At 35.8% G+C, this 22,774-nt stretch overlaps 1 protein-coding gene across 1 annotated transcript in view; it reads left to right on the top strand.

Moving 5' to 3' along the window:
• LOC132356992 (sex comb on midleg-like protein 2) overlaps nucleotides 1-22,774 on the top strand; it is a 74,323-nt gene that overhangs the window by 31,177 nt on the left and 20,372 nt on the right. Inside the window, exon 6 of the mRNA XM_059910299.1 lies at nucleotides 1,553-1,796. Within this exon, the coding sequence (XP_059766282.1) occupies nucleotides 1,553-1,796 (244 nt within the window). The remainder of the gene's footprint in view (nucleotides 1-1,552; nucleotides 1,797-22,774) is intronic.

Raw genomic sequence — 22,774 nt, 5'->3', positions numbered from 1 at the left:
TTATTTATTTATTTACTTATAGCTGCGTTGGGTCTTCGTTGCTGGGCGTAAGCTTTCTCTAGTTGCGGTGAGCAGGGGCTACTCTTTGTTGCGGTGCACAGGCTTCTCACTGCGGTGGCTTCTCTTGTTGTGGCTCTCGGGTTCTAGAGCGCGGGCTTCAGTAGTTGTGGCGCGTGGGCTTAGTTGCTCCGTGGCATGTGGGATCTTCCCGGACCAGGGCTCGAACCTATGTCCCCTGCATTGGCAGGCGGATTCTTAACCACTGCACCACCAGGGAAGTCCCCTGAAGGTTTAACTTTCAATATCGTTATTCTAAAGATCTAGGCGGTAGAATTGGCAGGTTGTGGTCTTTGATTGTGTTAGGGGGAAAGGATGCATCTAGGGTAGTGGTTCTCATCCTTGGATCTGGGCAATTAAAACATGCCGTGAGCCCCACCTAGACTGATTTAATCAATAGCGCTGGCAGTGTGGCTCCAGGTGATTCTAATGTTCAGTCAGGCTGAGAACCACAGGTCTAGGACCATTTCCAGATTTCTGGCTTGGGTGATTGGATTGCTGATGGTGCCATTTACTAGGATAAAAAGCAAGTTGAAAAAAAAAAAAAAAAGATGTTGCTTTTAACATAGCACTTGGGCTTTCTAAGAATCCTGTTAGCATTTGCATGCTTTAACTTTCTGTAACTAAGGAATACTTTTATTTTTATTTAAACATTTATTATTTGGCTGCGTCAGGTCTTAGTTGTGGCACGTGGGATCTTTCATTGTGGCATGCGGGCTCTTCCTTGTGGTGCGTGGGCTTGTCTCTAATTGTGGCACGTGGGCTATAGAGCAGGACAAGCCCCGCGGCATGTGGGGTCTTAGTGCCCTGACCAGGGATCGAACCCGCGTCCCTTGCATTGGAAGGTGGATTCTTAACCACTGGACCACCAGGGAAGTCCTTAAGGAATACTTTTAAATATTTGTTTCTGGATTGCATATCATAAATGACTCCAGACTTGTGTGACTTTCATGTTCTTGTATCTGCATTTTATACTTTGAGGTTTTTTTTAGATGTTATCTGCTGCTGTTCCTTCTCTTTGGACTTACTATCTTTCAAAATACCCTATAATTTATATATTTTTAGGTTTGTTTGACTCTCTCTTTTAAAATTTCTTGTTGTTGCTTCCTCCCCTTCATCCTATCTGGCTCCCCTACCCCTGCTACCACCACTACTAGAATATAAGCTCCACCGGAACAGGGATCTTGATATTTTTGTTCACTTATGAATGCTAAATTCCTGGTACATAGTATATAATACATACTTCTTGAGTGAATGAATGAATGAATTACTATCAGGCTGGTTTTGTTTTCTTCTAGGTTCTTGGCTCTGCTCCAGAGTAAGTGAGATATTGTAGAGCAGAGTTTCAGAGGAATCTGTGAGAACTGTTTCTTCCTGTATTTAATTGATAAACATGAAGCTTAATTTTTGGTTGCTAAAGGTTGTAAGAATACAATTGAGCAAATGCTTCTTAATACATTTTAACAATGAAAACTTTTTTTTAATGTTTTGGTAGGAACCACCAAAGCCACCTGTAAATACTTTTAAAGTGGGAATGAAACTTGAAGCTATAGACAAAAAGAACCCTTATCTGATCTGCCCTGCAACTATTGGAAATGTTAAAGGAGATGAAGTTTATATAACATTCGATGGCTGGAGTGGAACTTTTGATTATTGGTGCAAGTATTATTGTCGAGATATTTTCCCAGTTGGGTGGTGTCGCCTGACAGGAGATGTATTACAACCACCAGGAACTCATGGTAAGATAATAACTAATTAATACATGTTCTTTTATTTTATTGAAGTTAGATCTAACTGCTCTTGGCATTGAGGGTAGGATTTCATGTCCAACTGAGGAGCAGCAGGCAGAACAGCGAGGGTACTGTCCAGGTTGGAGAACTGGAGGTAAAAGTTTACAATTAGAATTTTTGAGGGCCAACACAACATCATGGTCTGAATTGACAGTCCACACTGGGGAATATGGACAAAGCTACAAGTCACACTTAGACTATTGAAGCCTTGCTGCTAGAAACATTTTGGGGTGCTCAGGTACCTTTATAGTTGATAGTCTATTTAAAATTACACATGGCATTCCATTGTTTGTATCTTGAAGATAGTTTTTTAAAGGTTGGGCATAACAAGTGTTATATACATGTTTTACATGATTTTGGTTGTTTTTTCAAGTTAAATTGATACTTTGATAGCGTTAAGTAAAATCTACATGTCCGTAAAAATTTTTGACTGTGGAAGCCATCATAGGTTAGTATGTTATTTCCGTCATGTGTTTATCAGTTGTAATGATGTGCTTCCCAAGTTGAATATAGTGTCATCTAGTCTAGATATTTTCTTTCAAAGAAAAGTCATCAAAATATTGAAGCTCCTTGGTTGACTTTTCCAAGGACATAGACATGCCTAACCTGGTCTTCTGTGATGGAATAACTGCTGAGGTTTAAGTGGAGTCTAAGCACAGAACCCAATCATTTGGCCTAAGTTAAATGTAAACTTATAAGTGGAATCAAATGTAAACATACTTAAAATTTACCCCACTAAATTTATTTATTTATACCAGAAAAAAAAAGATGGGTGTAGCAAATGAGTAGGTAGTGTGGTGGAGGAGGGCAGTGGCTAGGTATGAGCACATAGCCGTATTATTCTTGTAACTGCTATTAGAATCTTCTGTAATTTGGAACTTTAACACATCCCATTATACTACAATACTACCTACCATGATGATCTTTTTGTTAGGTACCTCTTTGGTTCCCTGCTGCCATAATTTTAGGAAAGAGATGTTAATGGTTGATTTTTGTAAAATTTAGTGTGATACAGATTTATGTGTGTATGATACTAAAATAAGGCATGGGAATTCCCTCGCGGTCCAGTGGTTAGGACTCCATGTTTCCACAGCAGGGGGCATGGGTTCAATCCCTGGTCGGGGAACTAAGATCCCACAAGCCCTGTGGTGCAGCCAATAAATAAATAAATAAAATAAGGCATAGTCTCTGCCCTCAAGAAGTTTACCTTCTAGTGGGAGAGGGATGAATGGAGGGATAGACTTTAAAAAAAAATACAATACAGAATTAGCAGTGTAAAACTAGAGATGTATGCTAGATATGAAGGTGCCGGAAAGACATCTGGTCTGTTTAGGCTGGCGGAAAGGTGGTTGGGTAAAGCTTCACAAAAAGACACACAATGTGAGTATTAAGAGAGGAGAAGGAGTTTGCCAGGCAGAATGGAAATAAAGGTAGGGTGGACACATCACAAAGGTGTGAAATTGCACAGTGTGTTCTGAAAACTGGTGAGTTCAGTTTGGGACATGGTAACTTTGGAATGTGTAGCCCAGAATGATATTGTCCTTCAGTATCTGGTCTCCCTATTTTTTTCCTTAATAACGCAGTTTGGCTGCCTAACATAAAGACTAGATTTCCAGCCTTTTTAGCAGTTAGTTATGGCTGTGAGACTTAAGTCCTTGTCAGTGGGATAAAAGTACAGGTAGTGTGTTACAGAGAAGTGAATGTACCATTCTCTCTTCCTTCTTCTTGCTTCTGTCCTGCTGCTAGGAATGTGGTTGTTTTGGATGGAGCTCTATCTTGGATTATGAAATGGGGACCGTATTCTAGGCATTTCGAAGTGGAAAGCAGAAAGGAGCCAGAGTTCCTGAGAACTTTGTGGAGCAGAATTTTTATACTAGCCTATTCCAGACTATTATTTGAGAGAAATAAATTTCTGTGTTATATAAACCACTGTTTTAGGCTTTTCTGTTACTGTTAGCTGAATTTAATCCTAACTGATTCAGGGTAATTTAGGACATCTAGGTAGACATGTCCATTGGATGGATGTACATGCAGGTATGAAGCCTAAAAGAGTTAGGTCTTGATTGACAAAGCAGGTTTGAGAATCATCACGTTCATTCAAATAAATACGCTTTGTGTCGGGTGGGATTATAGGTGCTGGCGGGGGAGTTGGTGTGGAGGTGGGCAGCTTACACATCCTGTTGATAGCAGTGAGTGGTGGAAGTTTTGCGTGTGATTTTATTTATACATGTGTAACCGGTGGCGGTAGATGAGGATCAACCACAGAACCTTGTGGGTCAACATTTAAAACAATAATTCTCACACTGGAATCACCTGGGAGAGCTTGTTAAAAGGCTGATATCCTGATGCTGACGTCTAGGGCTTCTGAATCAGTAGGTCTGGAGTGGGGCTCAGGTGTTTCCATTGTACATGGTTTGAAGCCCAGACTTTGAGAAACACAAGAATAAGAGATGGGTAGATGATAGAATTCAATTTAGGACACTGAGAAAAAGTATATAAATGTAGGCAAAGCACTAGGTTGATTCCCCCAACAACAGGAGAGGAAAGATTTTAAGCAAATAAGTATTCAACACTATCAAATGCAACATAAAACTCAAGAGAGAGAGCTCATTAGTGGTCTTAAGTAAAAGCGTGGTTGCTAGACTTCCTTGAAAAAACAGATTTAGAAAGTTGAGGAGTAAATAGGAGATGCAAAGTGTTTTTAAAAATGTGACTTCAATACTTTCAGAAATATGCCTCCTCTGTCCTTTACCCCACTAGACAGTTCACCAGTTAATGTGAAATTTAGAACCTTTACCTCAATTTATGTTCCTTTACCCTCTACCATTTATAGTTGTCTTAAATATTTCCTCTATATTCATTGAGAGTGGCATTATACAGTGTGATAATTTTGGATTCAATCATAAAACATAATTTAGAAAACTCAAGAAGAGAAGGAAAATCTATTGTATTTATGCACAGTTTTGCCCTTTCAGTTGTTCGTTCTTCTTTCCTGATTTTCAAAGATTCCTTCTTTTATCATTTTTTTTTTTCTGTTTAGAGAACTTCTTTTAGTCATTCTTTTAGGGTATGTTGGCTGGCAACAAATTTTTAGTTTTTCTTCATCTAAGAATGTCTTTATTTCCCCTTCATTCTTTTTTTTTTTTTTTTTTTAATTAATTTATTTATTTATTTATGGCTGTGTTGGGTCTTCGTTTCATGTGCGAGGGCTTTCTCTAGTTGCGGCAAGTGGGGGCCACTCTTCATCGCGGTGCGCGGGCCTCTCGCTATTGCGGCCTCTCTTGTTGCGGAGCACAGGCTCCAGACGCGCAGGCTCAGTAATTGTGGCTCACGGGCCTAGTTGCTCCGCGGCATGTGGGATCTTCCCAGACCAGGGCTCGAACCCGTGTCCCCTGCATTGGCAGGCAGACTCTCAACCACTGTGCCACCAGGGAAGCCCCCCCCTTCATTCTTGAAAGGTGGTTGCTGGATATAGAATTCCAGGTTGGCAGTTGTTTTCTTTCAGCACTTGAAAAATGTTGTGCAGCTTCCTTCTGGCTTCCATGGTTTCTGATGAGAAGTTTGCTTTTATTCAAATTGTTTTTCCCCTATAGGTTCCATTATGATTATGGGTCTGTTTTTCCTTGTAGTTCTTCTAGTGTTTACATTATGCTCTGTCTGTTTTCTGGCTCCATTATCAGGTGTGTACAAATTTGAATTCTCTCATAACTTTCTGGTCCATTGAACCTTCTGTAGTAATCCTCTTTATGTTTTTTGTTTGTTTTTTTTTTTAGCTTAAAGTCTGCTTTTATCTTGTATTAATGTAGCTATACCAGCTTTTTGTTATTGTTGTTATACCAACTTTTATTTGGTTGGTGTTCTTATTCTCTCTCTTTCTCTTTCTAATGTTCAGCCTTTATCTATCCTAATCTAAAGAGATGTATTTCTTGCAAATAGTCGGATTTTTATTTTTTTGCCAGTCAGCCAGTCTGACTGGAGCTTTTAATCTATTTATATTTATTGTAATCACAGATATATCGGGTTTTCAGTATGCCATCTTATTTTGTGCTTTTTATTTGTCTTGCCTTTTCTATGTTTTGTTTTCCTTTCTTACCCTTTTTTGGATTATTTATTCTTATTCCATTTGTTCCCCTCTTGTTTGGAAGTTATACACTATATTTTCCGTTCTTTTAATACTCTAGGAATTTTAACATGCTTTCTTCAAGGAAGTCTGAAATGAATATCTTTCTTCTGCACTAAGACAATAAAAGGAACTTAGAATACTCTACCTATTTACTCCCTTCAAATTCATGTTATTACTGTTGTATATTTTAATTATATATTTTTGTAATCTTATAAACTATTACTATTATTGTTTAAGTAATCAATATTTGTTGAGATTCACCAACATATTCAACGTGTTCTTTGCTCTTTATTCCTCCTTAGTAGGAATCCTCCTTAATCCCTTTCATCTGGGATTAATTTTCTTCTGCCTGAGGTAGATCCTTGAGACTTTCCTTTAGTGAAGGTCTGCTAGTGGCATGCTTTCTCAGTTTATGTTCATCTGAATATGTCATTATTTCACCTCCTTCCTTGAAAGACATTTTTTCTGGGTGTAGAATTCTAAGTTGACAGCTGTTTTCTTTCAGCACATTGAAGGTATCATTATTTTGCCTTTTGATTTTCACTGCTGTTGACAGTTCAGCTGTCATTCTATTTTTCCTCTGACAGTAATGTCATTTTTTTCTCTAGCTACTTTAATATTTTCATGTCATCTTTGATGTTTTCATTTTCACTCTGATAATTCTAGGTGTGGGTTTTGTTGAATCTTGGCAAAACCACACAGATACAAATGATAAGTTGTTTACTTTCATTGTGAAAATTTTTAAATGTTGGATATTATAATTTAACTGTTTTATCATTATTAAGGATTTCAAATGTCACAAGTAATTTGACATTGTGAAGCATTTTTTATGACTACTTTTTTTTCATTTTGTTTTTGTACTTCTAAAAAATTGAAGTACAGTTGATATACAATACTGTGTTAGTTTTGGGTGTACAGCAAAGTGATTCAGTTATATATATATATATATATATATATATATATATATATTCAGATTGTTTTCCATTATAGGTTATTAAAAGATATTGAATATAGTTCCATGTGCTATACAATAAATCTTTGTTGCTTATCTGTTTTATGTATAATAGTTTGTATCTTTTAATCCTATACTCCTAATTTATCCCTCCCCCTTTTTCCCCTTTAGTAACCATGAGTTTTCTATGTCTGTGAGTCTGTTTCTGTTTTGTATATAGATGCATTTGTATTATTTTTTAGATTCCACATATAAGGGATAGCATACAATATTTGTCTTTCTCTGTCTGACTTACTTAGTATGATAATCTCTAGGTCCATCCATGTTGCTGCAAATGGCAGTATTTCATTCTTTTTAATGGCTGGGTAATATTCCACATATATATATATGCCACATCTTCTTAAGCCAGTTGTCTGTTGATGGGCACTTGGATTGTTTCCATGTCTTGGCTATTGTAAATAGTGCTGCTATGAACATTGGGGTGCGGGTATCTTTTCGAATTAGAGTTTTCATCTTTTCCGGATATATGCCCAGGAGTGGGATTGCTGGATCATATGGTAGCTCTGTTTTTAGTTTTGAAAGGAACCTCCATACTATTTTCCATAGTGGCTGCACTAATCTACATTCCCACCAACAGTGTAGGAGGGTTCCCTTTTCTCCACACCCTCTCCAGCATTTATTATTTGTAGACTTTTTTTTATAGATTTTAAAATTAATTAATTACTTAATTAAGTTTTGGCTGTGTTGGGTCTTCATTGCTGCTCACGGGCTTTCTCTAGTTGCAGCACGCGGGGGACTACTCTTCATTGCGGTGCATGGGCTTCAGTAGTTGTGGCACGTGGGCTCAGTAGTTGTGGCTCACAGGCTCTAGAGCACAGGCTCAGTAGTTGTGGCGCATGGGTTTAGTTGCTCCACAGCGTGTGGGAGCCTCCTGGACGTGGGAGCCTCCCAGACCAGGGATCGAACCCGTGTCCCCTGCATTGGCAGGCGGATTCTTAACCAACTGCGCCACCAGGGAAGTCCCTATAGACTGTTTGGTGATAGCCATTCTGACTGGTGTGAGACAATACCTCATTGTGGTTTTGACTTCCATTTCATTAATAATTAGCAGTGTTCAGCATCTTTTCGTATGCCTGTTGGCCATCTGTATGTCTTCTTTGGAGAAATGTCTATTTAAGTCTTCCGCCCATTTTTTGATTGGGTTGTTTGTTTTTTTGATGTTCAGTGTATGAGTTCTTTGTTTTGGATCTTAACCCCTTGTCGGTGGCATCATTTGCAAATATTTTCTCCCATTTTGTAGGTTGTCTTTTTGTTTTGTTGATGGTTACATTTGCTGTGCAAAAGCTTTTAAGTTTGATTAGGTCCCATTTGTTTATTTTTCTTTTATTTCTTTTGCTTTGCGAGACTGATCTGAGAAAATATTTCTACAATTAATGTCAGAGAATGTTTGCCCATGTTCTGTTCTAGGGGTTTTGTGGTGTCATGTCTTATATTTAGGTCTTTAAACCATTTTGAGTTTATTTTTGTATATGGTTTGAGGGAGTGTTCTAATTTCATTGATTTACGTGTAGATGTCCAGCTTTCCCAACACCACTTGTTGAAGAGACTTTTCTCCATTGTATGTTCTTGCCTCCTTTGTCATAGATTAATTGACCGTAGGTTTGTAGGTGTATTTCTGGGCTCTCTATTCTGTTCCATTGATGTGTGTCTGTTTTTGTGCCCTACCATTGCTGTTTTGGTTACCTTAGCTTTGTAGTATCATTTATGACTACTTTTTGAATACAAATAAATCAACCCATGCCAAGGTAGAATTTGGAAACAGTAGAGTAGAAACAAAGATGTGCCCACTGGTGCCACATTCTGGTTTGTAAAGATTCACAGAAATCCCCAGAAGAACCTTAGGATTCTGGGAAAAGTATGGTTAAAGATTGTTAGTTGATACTTAACGTTGCATATATGATTCATTTTGATTGTTTTTCAAGCATTGCTTATTAATTGCAGATAGATTAATAGGGTTAGTACTGTACTTGCTTACACTAAGTGAAATACTCTTTTTGAGTAGAGAAAACATTTACTTTAGCCAATATATCATTCATTAAATGGCAGCTATAATATATAAGTATCATTTCTTAGATATAATGTGAAATATTCTTGAAAGCCAAATATTTTTAAATTATTTTTTATTAGTTTTAAATCATTTTTCTCTAATAGGAAAAGTAATGTTCAAAGGAAAGAGTTGAGAAAAGCATGCAGAGATAACCATGGCAAACAGTTTTATCTATATTTGGGTTCATAGTGCCTTTTTTTCTTTTTGTTTTACACATATACCTTAAGAACACGCACACAGCCAAATCAGTAGAATAATGTTAAGTTATGGTGTATTTATTCTTTAAAATCATATAGAACAGTTTAGAAGAATGAAAGTGTTCCTGTTTACTAAGAAAGAAAACTCTCCAAGATGTATTAATTGAAAAAAAACAACCCCCCCATACATACAATATAATACCATTAAGTTAAGACAAAACAAGTAGTATGTATTTCTATATTTAACTGTAGATATATGTATATAAATACACAGAAAAGATCTGAAAGGCTATACGGTATATCAAATCTGTAACAGTGATAATTTCTGAAAAGGGGCATAGGGTGGTAAAGGAAGTGGTAATGGGGACTTTTGCTTTTATCTGTGGCCTTTTTTTTTTAAACAAGAGTGTATTGGTATGTTACATTTGTATCTTTAATTAACAGTTTCAGTTTGAAGAGAGATTATCCTGCATATTCCACTTTCTTGCCTACTTTTTCATGCTATCTTGTGACTGTATTCCCATGTGAAATATATCCCTACAAATTCAATTTTATTTGTTTTTTACTCCATTGTATGGCTATACCATAATTTATTTAACCAAACATCTATTTTGTTTGGCATTTAGAATGTTTCAAGATTTATGTTATTAAAGTAGATGATATGAAGAATATATCTTTGCATACCTCTCTAATTATCTACATAGAATAAGTTTGTTGAGTCAGAGGGTACGTTTCTAAGGCTGACAAATTGTCGTTCAGAAAGGTATACTCACTTCCACTCCCCCTCAGTGGTGGGTGAAAATGTTTTTTTCCTTCTCTGGTCAACTTTGGGCATTATCTTCTTATTTTTGCTAATTTTAAAAATGTTATTTTAAAATTTTTCATTTCTTAGATTACTAGTGAGGTTGAATCTTTTTCTTTCCATGTATTTTGGCCATTAATATTCCTCTAGCATTTTCCTAATTGTCTTCTCCCATTTTTTTCTTAGAGTGTTCCTTTCATTGTTGATTTGTTTGAGTGCTTCATTTATTGCACATATCAACCCTTTGTCATAAAAGTAAAAACCTTTTCTCGGTCGTTTGCTTTTTAATGTTATTTATGGTCTTTTAAGAAAATGTACAGAAATATTAAATTTTTTGACTTGAATATTAAATAATTTAAGGGCCTTAGAGTTAAATAATTTTAAAAGGCACAAATAATATTAAATCAATTGAATTTTATGAATTAAAAAAAATCTATTGTTTTCATTTGTTTTGAATATTTCTTAAACACATTGGAAATGTTTGTTTTTTGACCTTTGTTTAATTGCTTTTCCAATTTTTTTTTTTTAGACTGCAGCACATAAAACCTTTTCAAATAATTAATGACTAAAGACAATTCACTAGTATAGTTTCTTAAAGAAATGTAGTGAGGCTTCCATGAGTGCTACTTTATTTGACTTTACATTAAAAACCTTATTTAAGCTTTACTGGTTTTCCTTTCAAGAATAGTAATAAGGTTTAATTTACTTTAAAACTTTTTCTAACAATTTTTCTGCTGGTGTTAACAATTCTATAATCAGAAACAGCTAAGTTCTTATCAGGCCTATCATTGGTATAAAAATCCACTGAGAAACATACCTTCAATAGAAAATAAAGCAAGCTGAGTGGCTTTTTTTCCTCGTTTATTTAGGTTTTCCTTTCTTGGCTCTTGTTAATGACTCTACAGTCTTTCAAAGCTCTTTACTTCTGGTTGGTGCTGTCACAGCTCATCAGATTTATTCTAGAGACCTGCACAGGGTGTCTGGTGAGAAAGAGGAAAGAAGTATGTGTGCTGCTGTGTCCTTGGCAACTTAAGGCTGAGTGAAGTAAACTAAAACAAAGTTCATTGTAGATTTTTTTCTTGCAAAATTTATTTGATCTTGCTATTCTCTGTTTCGATTTTTCCCCCTCCCTTTGTATCTCATATCTTAGTTCTCTCTAAATAAATGATAGAAATTTAGGAATGCCCAGTAAACTATTGGTTAACTATTGGTTTCTTCTCATATTGCCCTTCCTTTGTCTCTGGCATATACAGTCATAGGAATTTATAGCCAGTCATTTCATTAAAGTCCACATGTTTAATACATGAAGGACAAGACTTGGAATCCAGCAACTTAGCATCAGAACTGGGACACCTGTTATTTTAAAGGCTATGTATGATTTTTTTTAAAAACTTTTCTTTTCCCTGTCTTTATTTGGGAAAGTTTGTAAACAAATAGGTTACTATTTTGTTTTATAAACACAATAAATGTAGGTTTTTAGTCTTCTGAGAAATTGGGGAAATTCAGAAGCAGAGGATTCTTTTTAAAAATTTGACCCAATGTTAAATTTTTTCTAATATTGTGGGATATTCAAAGTTTTTTGTTTCATTTTATAAATATAGCTATATTATAAACCATTTTACCTGGCTTTAAAGCTACTTAAATACTTTTAAAGTTAACTATATAAATTAAACTTTAAATTTATATAATTTCTGAAACATTAATGAATTAGTTTTATTTAACGTAGTTTCAGATTTATGCATCATTGATTATAAATTAATGACCCACACTAGTGTGAAGTGTCATCTTGTAGTCTAATCCTTTAAGCATTTGTGACCATACAAACCAAGAAAGAGGGCAGCAAGCTTCCAGATGCTTAGAGTATAAAGTTGCAGGATCCCAGGGGTATAGAGGAATTCCTCTGGTCCAAAGGGAAATGCAGAGGAGGGGAAAACCTAGAATCAGAAAGGTGTAGCCAAGCATTCCTGTCTAGTGGCACCATATCCTGTCAGTGATCATTTTAACTCTTTTCTTGATAAAAATCCTTCAGTTTATTTGGGTCCCTGACCCCCTGCCTCTCATGGAAACAGCTTTAATTTCCAAGTGGAACTCAATGGTAACATGACATTTCCTTCACAACTTTGTAAAACATTTCTGATTATGAATAATTGATAGAACTGGAATATTAGATTTTCTTTGTTGTTAATTCAGACATAAATTGTATGAGTAGGAACTTTCTTCTTAAGATTAAAGTGAAAAATAGGTTTTAAATATAATTAGCCTGGGCACTGTTAGCTGCTTCTTTGAATGGTGGTTTATTTTACATCGTGTGTGCGTGCACACATGTGTATGGTTTAGCTTTTAATTAAAATTTTAAGGAGTGGGTTTTAAAATCTAAACTTTTGATCTTTTAAAAAAATGTAATTAGTCATTTTATATTGCAGTCTTATTTTCTCCTACGTAACATTTTCCTTTGGAACTATTTAAAAGTTAGTCTTTTTAAAAAGTTTTATTGAAGTACAGTTGACTTATAATGTGTTAATTTCTGCTATACAGCGAAGTGACTCAGTTATACATATATATATTCTTTTTCAAAGTTAGTCTTTTGAGAAATATTTCAAAGCTTCCATGTGCAAACAAGAAGTAGCTCTGCTCCCCACCCCCCCATCTCATTCTCATTTTTAAAAAAAACAAAACCAGAAATTATGGTTGCTTTTGCTCTTTGTTTGGGTAACCAGAGGAGTATGTGGTTTCTATAACTTGTGCTTCACCTCTCTCTAAATTTTAAAATTAAGATTTTATAGTTTTTCGGACATATCTTTACCAAATTTTTCCCTCTTTTTATATGACTGTGTGTGTTCAGTAAACACCACATAAAGCAGCACTTTTCCTTTCTCTGTGTTATAGTGGGTCAAAAGTAGCAGAGGTACATAAAATTAAGGCTGTAAAAAGTTCGAGGTGTATCAGTCCTATCAGAAAGCTTCTGAATAAACATTCGAGTATTTGTTTAGATTTTTGCCCTTAATGTAGCTCAAAATAAAATACAGACTAATATGCTTAGTATGTTTAGTACTTTTCCTGTTTGGTATAAAAGAAATAGGTAGAAATGCTATCAACCCAAATTATTCACTCAAAAGCCAAGAAATTTTAAACAGCTGATATTTTCTTTTTCATATGTACAGCTTGGAACAAATGTTTTGCTTGTGCAAATGAGACAGCTATTATGATGCAAAGAAGTATCTTGAAGAAAAAAACAAATGTCCTTTTTCTGTTTTCAGCTAAATACTGCAGTAATTGCAAGCAGAGCCTGAAGCTTCTTTCTTGTTTCTGTTCTATGATATATTTTAACAAGTTCTCTTGAGACTATTAAAGTGTCTTGGTTTTTAGGACATGTGGTCCAGCGGGAATAACTTTGTCTACAGACGCAATGGGTTGGCAGTTAGATTTTTGCATGTCTTCTCATTTGTTTCCAGATTCTCTGACCCAGGGTAACCTTTGGTTCTTTTCTGAAGGCAGGAGTGAAGGAAGTTTGAGCAGGTGACTGATGATCACTGTCTATACAGCCCACAGACAATATGCGAATTACTTTAGCAGCCCTCTTAATCCCCTCCCCCCCCCAAACCAACAAATGCAAATAGCTTCATCCCATTTGCTAGAAATTCAGGCTTGCTCCAGCAACATGGGCTTTGTTGTTAACTCGCTTTCTCCAGAAAGGCAGTTTTATTCCTGGTAGAGGAGAAAGGCTATCAAATGGAACCTAAATCACCCTTGTGGTAAATACAGCAACAATTTGTTTCTCTGGAATATTTCTAAAGGTAGGAATTACCCCAAAAGTTTCTTTCTATTGCAGTTGAAGTGTGGTTAAAGAAATTCATTGTCTGCTTTGTTAGCTTTTGTATATTAAATATCCCAGTCATTTCTGTTATATAAAAAAAAATCCTCTATTTTGTTCTAAATATTATGTGCTGAAATTGTTGGCACTATTATTTGATTAGTCACTTCTAAAAACAGTTTTACAGTACAAGGGAAAAGTCAGATTTTGGTTGTTTCCACGATAAAAATGGTTTAAAATAAGAAAGGAACAACCCTATTGTAAGTCAAACTTGATCACTTAAATCTCCAGTTTGTAATCAAAAGTTGCCAAATATTTTTCTATAGCTTTGAGGAATATGACATGATTTTTCACTGGTATTTCGTGAGACTTATTAAAAGGACTTTTATGATATAGAAATGTGGATAACATATTTTACTAATTATTGTGTCAATACATTTAATGTGTTTTGTGGAAATTATAGTGGTGACTGCTATGTTTTTTTTAGGAGCATAATGGAAGTCACTCTATAGAAGTCATTCAATAAGAAAAAAGACGTTATGGTTTAAAAATTGAGTGACTTTTACAAGCTCAGGCTTGATAAACCATAATGGAATAGAATATGAAAAAGAATACATATATATATAACTGAATCACTTTGCTGTATACCTGAAACTAACACAACATCGTAAATCAACTATACTTCAATAAAATAAATTAAAGGAAAAAAAAAAGCTGGTCTTGTTAGGTGAATTATGAATTGACCTGAAACAACTGAAGTTGCTTCTTTTTGTGTGAACTTTCTTAAAATAGTAAAGATTTTGGAAACTGTCATCTTCTTTAATAATGTCATTTTAACCAAAATCTTGGTTTCCCATGAACTGAGCAGATATGAGTAGTAATTGTGAAATAAAATGATCTTCACGGGAAGCACCCCCAATGAAGCTGACAGGAGTGGTTTACAAAGCATCTATGATCCGAAAGTAGAAAACAAGTATATTTTTAAAACAACACTCTTAAAGCCCTTCTAAATTCGAATTGTAATTTGTAGCTTGTTCTTGCATTTTTATGATTTCCTTTCTAGACTAAATACATATGAGAAATAATTATATAACAGGGTAGAAAAATAATGTAAATTCTACTAAATTAGATTTTCTTGTTTTAATTTTGTATGTATGCCAAGGAAAAAAGGCATTCTCACTTAGGTATGGAGATAAATAACTGGACTTGTGTAATTTGTTTAAGTTAGAGAGCTATCCTTTATCCTTTCAATTTTGTTTGGAAAAATTTTCCCAGTAACATTTTTACAAGTTTTAAATCACCTTAAGATAGAATATTCTATGCAGATTAATGTATGTTTTATAAGGTATGTGTATGAAGAATTTCTTCTCTCTTCTTTAATCTGTTTACCTTAGATCTCCAAGCCCTGTTTTGAAACGGGGGAAGGAGTGACTCAAAGGTACAGATCCTTTCAGTATATTTGGTTTTGGTTTAGTTGTCCAGACATAATTTTTGAAGGCTACTGGAAAAGACATAGCAGCACTTCCCAAATGGAGACGCTCTCTCAGACCCCAAAAGCAAGCTCTTTTAAATGAGATCTTTATTTTTCTGAGTGAATGATTTATTTCTTTTTATGTGAAAGTTACCTTTTATTATATGTTTAAGGTGTTTTTAATACTGTAAACCTGTGGTTCTTCGTGTTGAGAGAAACCTACATGGTTCATGAAGGAGAATCAGGAGGGACAGTGGAGGAACTAAGGGTTTGTTCACGCTACTGGACTCTCACCACGCCAACCAAACCACCTCTTCTTGGTCAATGAGCAGGGAACTGGGCAGAGCCCTCAGGTCAGAATAGGTAACTGGCTGCAAGGCCCAACAAGGGTTAAATTTGAAAAGACAGGTCCTGTCTCCATAAAAACCAGGATAGCTACCACTAAAAATTAGAGATCTTGTTTTCCTTTGTAACTTTTTTTCCCTTGTAGTGATTAGTGGTAAAGCAAATAAACCTTTTAAAGTGAACAAGGGGTGGGGGTCAAAAAAGGACTTCTATGTTTGTTTTGGGCAAGTAAGAGATAGAGTAAAAAAGTGGTATGGTAGAGAAGTCTTTAAGTAATGATAAAAGGAAGAATGATAAGCAGAGACCTGTGGGAGGCAGGATTGAGGTGTGGGAAGGTATCTGACCAGGACAGAGAGTGCCCCTGCTACTATGAATGGTAGGCACCATATGTCTCTGATGGTCAACTGCTTGGGCAGTAGAGATGCTTTTATGATTATGTTCTGCTGAGTAAGCTTCTCTGAAAGATTTCTGCCTTGGTAATGAGGGGGTCTGCTCTTTAATTCTGAAACTGCTGGAGACTGAGCTGTAGATTCTAAAGGTCTCTATAGGTATGCAGTGAACCTGTGTAGGTTTTTCTAATGTTATTTTTAGTGGATACATATACGCTAGTCTAAAAGTTGTATGGCTTTTTATCAAAACAGAATATTATAATGCTTATGTTGAATAATTGTTTTCTTTAGAGACATCGAAATATTTAGAGTGACTGGTTCTATTCTTATTCAAAAAGTGGCTAGGTTGTTTATCTTTGTTGGGGCATTTTATATTTTTAATGACAAAAATTGGTATTTATTGTAGAACATTTAGAAAACAAAGGTAAGTGATGAGTAAAATCTAAAAATTGCTTATATTCCTGCCATCTGGATATAATCACTGATAATATTTTTGGTATATAAGCATTAGGAAACTTTAATTAAAAAATCAGAAATGTTCATTGCCAAGACTCATTGAGACCAACTGAGGACATCTTCAAAAGCATATGTTGTATTCTGTTCCATGTACACAGAGTTGTATTGGTTTGGTCCCATTTACTTAAGTAGTCTTACTCTGTTATTCTAGTAATTAATAGATAAATATAAAATGTGTTATGATTGTAAATATTTGAATTAGAGAAAATCCACAAGAAAATTTAAAGAGTAAAGAAAGACTATCAGAAGATACTCCAATATTTGATGCAGTTTTTTTCCTTAAGGGTTTATATTCAGCCAAGAGAATTGAAAAAACTGAAGCATCTAAAACACTGGATTATTAAGGGCATGTTGATAGTTTGTTTTCAGTATTACTTTAAATATTTTTCTTTGTTGTTTACATGTAAGCTTCCTCAGATTTGAACCTGAAAAAATGTTTAAGCCAACCACTTAATTCTGCGTTTTGTTCATTAAGTTTATAGAAAATATTTTAATTAAAAGACCATGTCTTTTCATTTTTTCCCTCACTAATTAAAAATAGTACCCGGTTTAAGCAGAGAGCGTGGGCTTTTGGGTGAGATAGACCTGAATTTGAATCCCATTTCTACCACTTCTAGACTAGATGTGTGATACTGGATTGGATGTTACTTACCTCGCTGAGCCTCTATTTCTTTATATGTAAAATCGAGAGAATAATACTTGCTTTACAAAATTGTAAACACAAATTTTAATAATATATGTGAAGTCTCTGGCTCATTTGAAGTATACAAATTTCTCTTCCCTTTTCTCCCCCAGTGTGTTTTTTTTAAATGAGGTGAAATTCACATAATATAAAATTAACCATTTAAAAATGCACAAATTCGGAAACACTTAGTACATTCACAGTGTTGTGCAACTACCACCTTTGTCTAGTTCCAGAACATTTTCATCACCCTAAAAGGAAACCCCGTACCCATCAAGCAGTTGCTCCCCACTCCCTCTTCCCCCTTGCCCCTGGTTATCACCAATCTCTATTCTGTTCCTATGGATTTACCTGTTCTAGATATTTCATGTAAATAGGATCATATAGTATGTGATTTTGTGTCTGGCTTCTTTCATTTAGCATAATGTCTTCAAAGTTCATCCATGTCATAGCATGTATCAGTTATTCCTTTTCATGGCTGAATAGTATTCCATTGTATGTATATACCACACATTTGTTTACCCATTTATCCATTGATGGGCATTTGGGCTGTTTCCACCTTTTGGCTACTTTTAATAGTGCTGCTATGAACATGCCCATACATGTACTTGTTTGAGTCCTTGTTTTCATTTCTTTTGAGTACATACCTAGCAGTGGAATTGCTGGTTCATATGTCAATTGTATATTTAACTTTTTCATGGACCACCCAACTGTTTTTCACAGAGCTGCACAACTTTACATTCCCACCAGCAGTGTATGAGGGTTTCGATTTCTCCATATCCTTGCCAACGCTTGTTATTTTCCTTTTTTAAAAATTATAGCCATCTTAGTGGGTGTGAAGTGGTACCTCACTGTGGTTTTGACTTGCAGTCCTGCCTTCATTTTTGAATGGAGTGTATTCTAGAAGTTGATTTTTAAGTTGGTTGATTAGTATTTGAAGCGTATTTTTCCAAGAAATCTGTAATGTTGTGATCAAGCTGTGGTCATCTATTTAATGCATAAACTACCTGAATTGTCTCCATAATAATATAAGATCAGAGACAAAACTTGAATATTAAACACTTATTCATTTAACAAACATTTATTGGATGCCCATTATGTGGCAGATGTTGGGGATATAACCAGATGTTGGAGATATAACAGTGGAACCCTAGACCAGATGTTGGAGATATGACAATGGAACTTAGATGGTTCCTTCCCCTAAAGGAGCTCACAGTGTGTCTAGACAGATAGACGTGTAAGTAAAGATAAGATGCTAATAAGATCTGTGCCAGTAGAGATAAATGCCGTATGTGTGGTATATATGACCATTAAGATCCTATGGTTTGCCTCGGAGCTTAGTGCTAGAGTTTTACAGAGCTGGTGATTGAGCAGAATTTCAAATAATGTATGGTAGTTTAGCTAGTGACAAGGGAGGGAAGACTTTTCTTGGGTCAGCCACTGCAAAGGCAGTAAAGGTCAGAATGTTTGGGGATCTGAAGCAGATGATTATGGCTGAATCTATAATGATAGATGGGGAAGAGATGAGATGAGGCTGTGAAGATATGTAGAGGGCCTTGGATACCAGGCCAAGGAGTTCAGATTTTAGCATATGGGTAATGTGGCATCACTGAAGATCTTTAAGTGGAAAAGTGACATACAATTTGTATTTTAGAAAGGTCATGCTGATGTACTATAGAGTACGTATTGGAAAGGGCAGCCAGGAATGCCAATTAAGAAGCTAGTGTTGTAGCTTATGTGAGAAGTCATGAGGTCTTGGACCAAGTCATTGACAGGCATAAAGAAGAACACAACAAGGAAATACTTAAAGGAGGTAGGCTTGGTTAGACATGTGAAGGGAGGAAGAGTACAAAGATGACTTCAAGATTTCTGACTTCTGGTAATTTGGTGAAAAAAAGGTAATGGCATTCATCAAGATAGAGCATATAGGATAAGCATGATGATTCTCCTTTTGGACATGTTGAGTTTGAGATGCCTATTTAGATTATCTGTTAGCTATTGAAAACACAGCTCTGGAACTTGAGACAGGCCTGTCGGGGATGTGGTGGGGGGAGGTAGGCACGTGAATGCTTGAATGAGCAAGAGAACAATTTGGGAATCATTATTATGTGTAGGCAGTAGCTGAAATCAAGGGTGTGAACCAAAGTGCTCAAAACTGAGATGAGGGTAGGGAGAAGATAGCTAATCCTGGGGGACACCATAGGAAAAGTGACAGAGGTACGAGGAGAACAAGGAGGGAGTGGCCATGTGGAATCCAAGAAAGAATTTTAAAAAGAAGTGTTTAGTGCTTGCTGGAAGTCAAATAAGATCAGGAAGAAGCATCATTGTCAGTGGCAGTTAGGAGGTTATGGGTGATGTTAGCACACAGATTCCCTAAAAAGAGGTGCCTGAAGTGTGCTTGCAGAGGGTTGAAAAATGAGAAAATGACAATAATAGTGACCATGAGCTAGTCTTTCAAGAAGTTTGGTTATAAAAGGAAGGAGTGAAGGTATTAGCTGTAGATAATGTAGATAAATAGGAGTTCCTTCTTTGGAGGAAACTTCTTTCTTCCACTTGTTAGGCATTGACAACAATGTTTCCCCATTATCCAATCCATTGATGGAAGAAGGCAAGGAGCACCCTCAGAATCTGGGAAGGGAGAGGGAGAATAGAGACAGGGACGGTGATGGTGTTGATAATAACAGCTAACATTTATTGAGTGTGTACCATGTGCCACGTACAGATTTCAGTTAATTTGCCCAAGCTATTATTTCTCATAGATATTATGTGGTAAAGCTGGATTTGAATGTAATTACTCTGGAGCCAGCGTCTCTGCACTAGATAGTAAGAAGCAAGGGAGAGAATAGGTGTAAAGAGTGGCTCGTACCAGAGTTCGATGTCCATCTGATCTCTACCCTGCTTCTTCCGAGAAAATTCATAGTCCTCAGCTAGCTCCTGCCTTCCAAAACGCCTGCTGTGATAAGTGTCAGGAGCATGCTTCCTTGTTTCCTTTTCCACTAGTAACTACCCCTTGTGGTTTCCTTCAAGAGTTTTTCTTAGCTTATTTGAGGTTTTCTAAAAGGATTTTTTATTGCAAAAAATAAGGAAATAAGTGCATTTAAAAGACTGTCAGTATGCTTATGAAAAGGTAAAGTCACTCTTATGTGACAGTAATAGTCCTTGGGTATTCAAAAAGCTAGTTTCAGAGGTAAAGCAAACTCTGTCCGTTATGAACGTTTGATTCCTAAAGCAAGGTTTCTGGGATAGGATTGTGGCTTCTCTGGTACAGGTGTGGGGAGAGGAGAGAAGAAATAGGGTAGTGTCTGAAGATACCAGTCAAGGAGGCCAGTGCTATGGTGTGGGATGGCAGCAGGAATGAAGGAACGAAGTTCAGAGGGTTTACACTTGACTCTGCCTCCCCTTGGCTTTTATTGCTGCCCGTGACCCATCAGTTTGTGGCAACATGGGCTCTATGGAACAGGGAGCAAAGTTCCAGGTAGGGGCATTGGGTACCTTGACTGAGTTTCTGTGAATACCAGGCCTCCAGGTTGGATAGTTTAGGTGTAACCATCTCTGTTGATATCTCCATGTTTTTCATAATTGAGGCTTGTGTTGCTTCTTTGGTTTTATAGTTACCAGTATGAAAGATCCTTAGAATAATGACAGTTTCATTGTACATGCATTTTTAAAAATAAGGAAGATGACTTGCAAAGAATTCCTCGGTCTGAAAAAGTTTCCAAAGTCAAATGTTTACAGTGACAGATTTTTTTTCTTTTTTACTCAATTTTGTTTTTTCCAAACCATATTTTGCTTTTCTATTTTTGGCTATTCATATTTTGATTTTGTCTATTTCTAGCCTCAAATTCAAGGCATCTGGTTTTACAGTAGTTTCTGCCCTTGTTTTCATATGGTTATATATATAGCATTCAATCTATTTGAGGAGAAGGAAATCATAAATCTGTCTACTTAAGGAGATAGGAATTATATATATATACACACACACACAAATATACATATAAAATATGAACTGTATGACTGGGACCATATTTATTTCTTCTGGATTTCCTAAATTGCCTAGATTGGTAAAAAGAACACACTAGGTATTAAGTAAATGGTGGATGGAAAAATCTGGAGAACAGTAAGCAACCATACCTCTATCATGTCTTTTTAGATCAAAAGCAAGATACATATTAATTTATATCTCCAATCCATTTTAGTTCCTCTTCAAGTCAGCCATGTGTAAGCCAAACCAGCACATGTATAACAGTAACTGGAAATAGGGGTTGCTGTTCATTTCTAAGTGTATTTCCTTTTCTATGGTAATTGTATGTGCTACTCTCTTTTCATAGCTCAGAGAATGCAGGCAGTATCTTTCAATAATAAAGCATCTTCATGTATCAACAGAAACGTACATTTAATGAGTACTATTTGGCAATAAATATTAAATAAGGTTAAATCCCCAGGCATGAAAAGTTTTACCAGCATGTTTTTGTCTGTACTTGTTAATGTTTTCTCCTTGTAAGTATGCCTCCACATCTGATTTTAAAAAAACCCAAGACTTCCTCTGTCAGAGAGCACCTAGCAACTAGTGAATTATCATAGGAGTTCACAGGGTTGTCTTTTGGGCCTTCTTCTTCTTCTTTCTTAAAACACATGCACTTTGACTCGGGGAGTGAATTTAATAGGCTTTTTTGTTAGAGGACAGAAAGCAAGGTGGCATATTAGAAGAAGCATGCACTTAGGAGATAAAAGTCTCTTAGCCAAATGGGTGATCTTGGCAAAGTTACCTAATCTCACAGAGCCTAAGTTTCCTCAGGTATAAAGTGGGGAATAATACCTACCTCATAGGACATTTGGGAGGATTACATGCAATAACAGATATTGAAGCACTTAGCATGTAATGGGTAGCCAGTAAATGTTGGCATCTACCTCCTTTCTTTCTTCAGTTCCCCCTGTTCCAGGCTTCCAGGCCTACTCTTGACTTTATTTCCTGCCTTCTGATTGTTTCCCAAGATTTAGTCATTTCTTTTGCATTTTCATAACTGAGTAACTTCATATCTCCTGGACATTTTTCTTACCCAAACATTGTCTGTTCTACCTGAAGATAAGCTGAGGAACCAGGTATCTTTTGTGTTAGGTATTCACATAAAACTTTTATTAAAGATGATTAGCACATCCTTCTGTATATTTTACATACTTTTTTCAAAGAGGTTTTTACTCCCTTTGTTACCACTATGAACACATGGTTGTAGTGCTATATATAATTTTCACCTTATCTTTTAAACAAATCTATTTTCTTTTTCAATAGTTTAATTAATACTGAATAGAGTTTTAGCATGGTGTGTATATGTTATATGATTGCTCTTTGGAGGAGAGATAAAAATACATGTATAATGTATATAGTTTAATTTTGTTGTTCAGTGTATTGAATGATTACTCATTCCTCTTTAGTTAAAGTAGTTTAAAAAGTATTTTGTTCTAGGTGCTGGGGATATGGCAGTGAACCAAATTGAGTCTTTGCCGTTGAAAAGCTTGCTTTCTAAAGTGAAAACT

The sequence above is a fragment of the Balaenoptera ricei genome, chromosome X, assembly GCF_028023285.1.
Source record: "Balaenoptera ricei isolate mBalRic1 chromosome X, mBalRic1.hap2, whole genome shotgun sequence".
NCBI lineage: Eukaryota > Metazoa > Chordata > Mammalia > Artiodactyla > Balaenopteridae > Balaenoptera > Balaenoptera ricei.
Note: the sequence above shows the minus strand (reverse complement) of the source record. Positions and strands in the feature narration are given on the sequence as shown.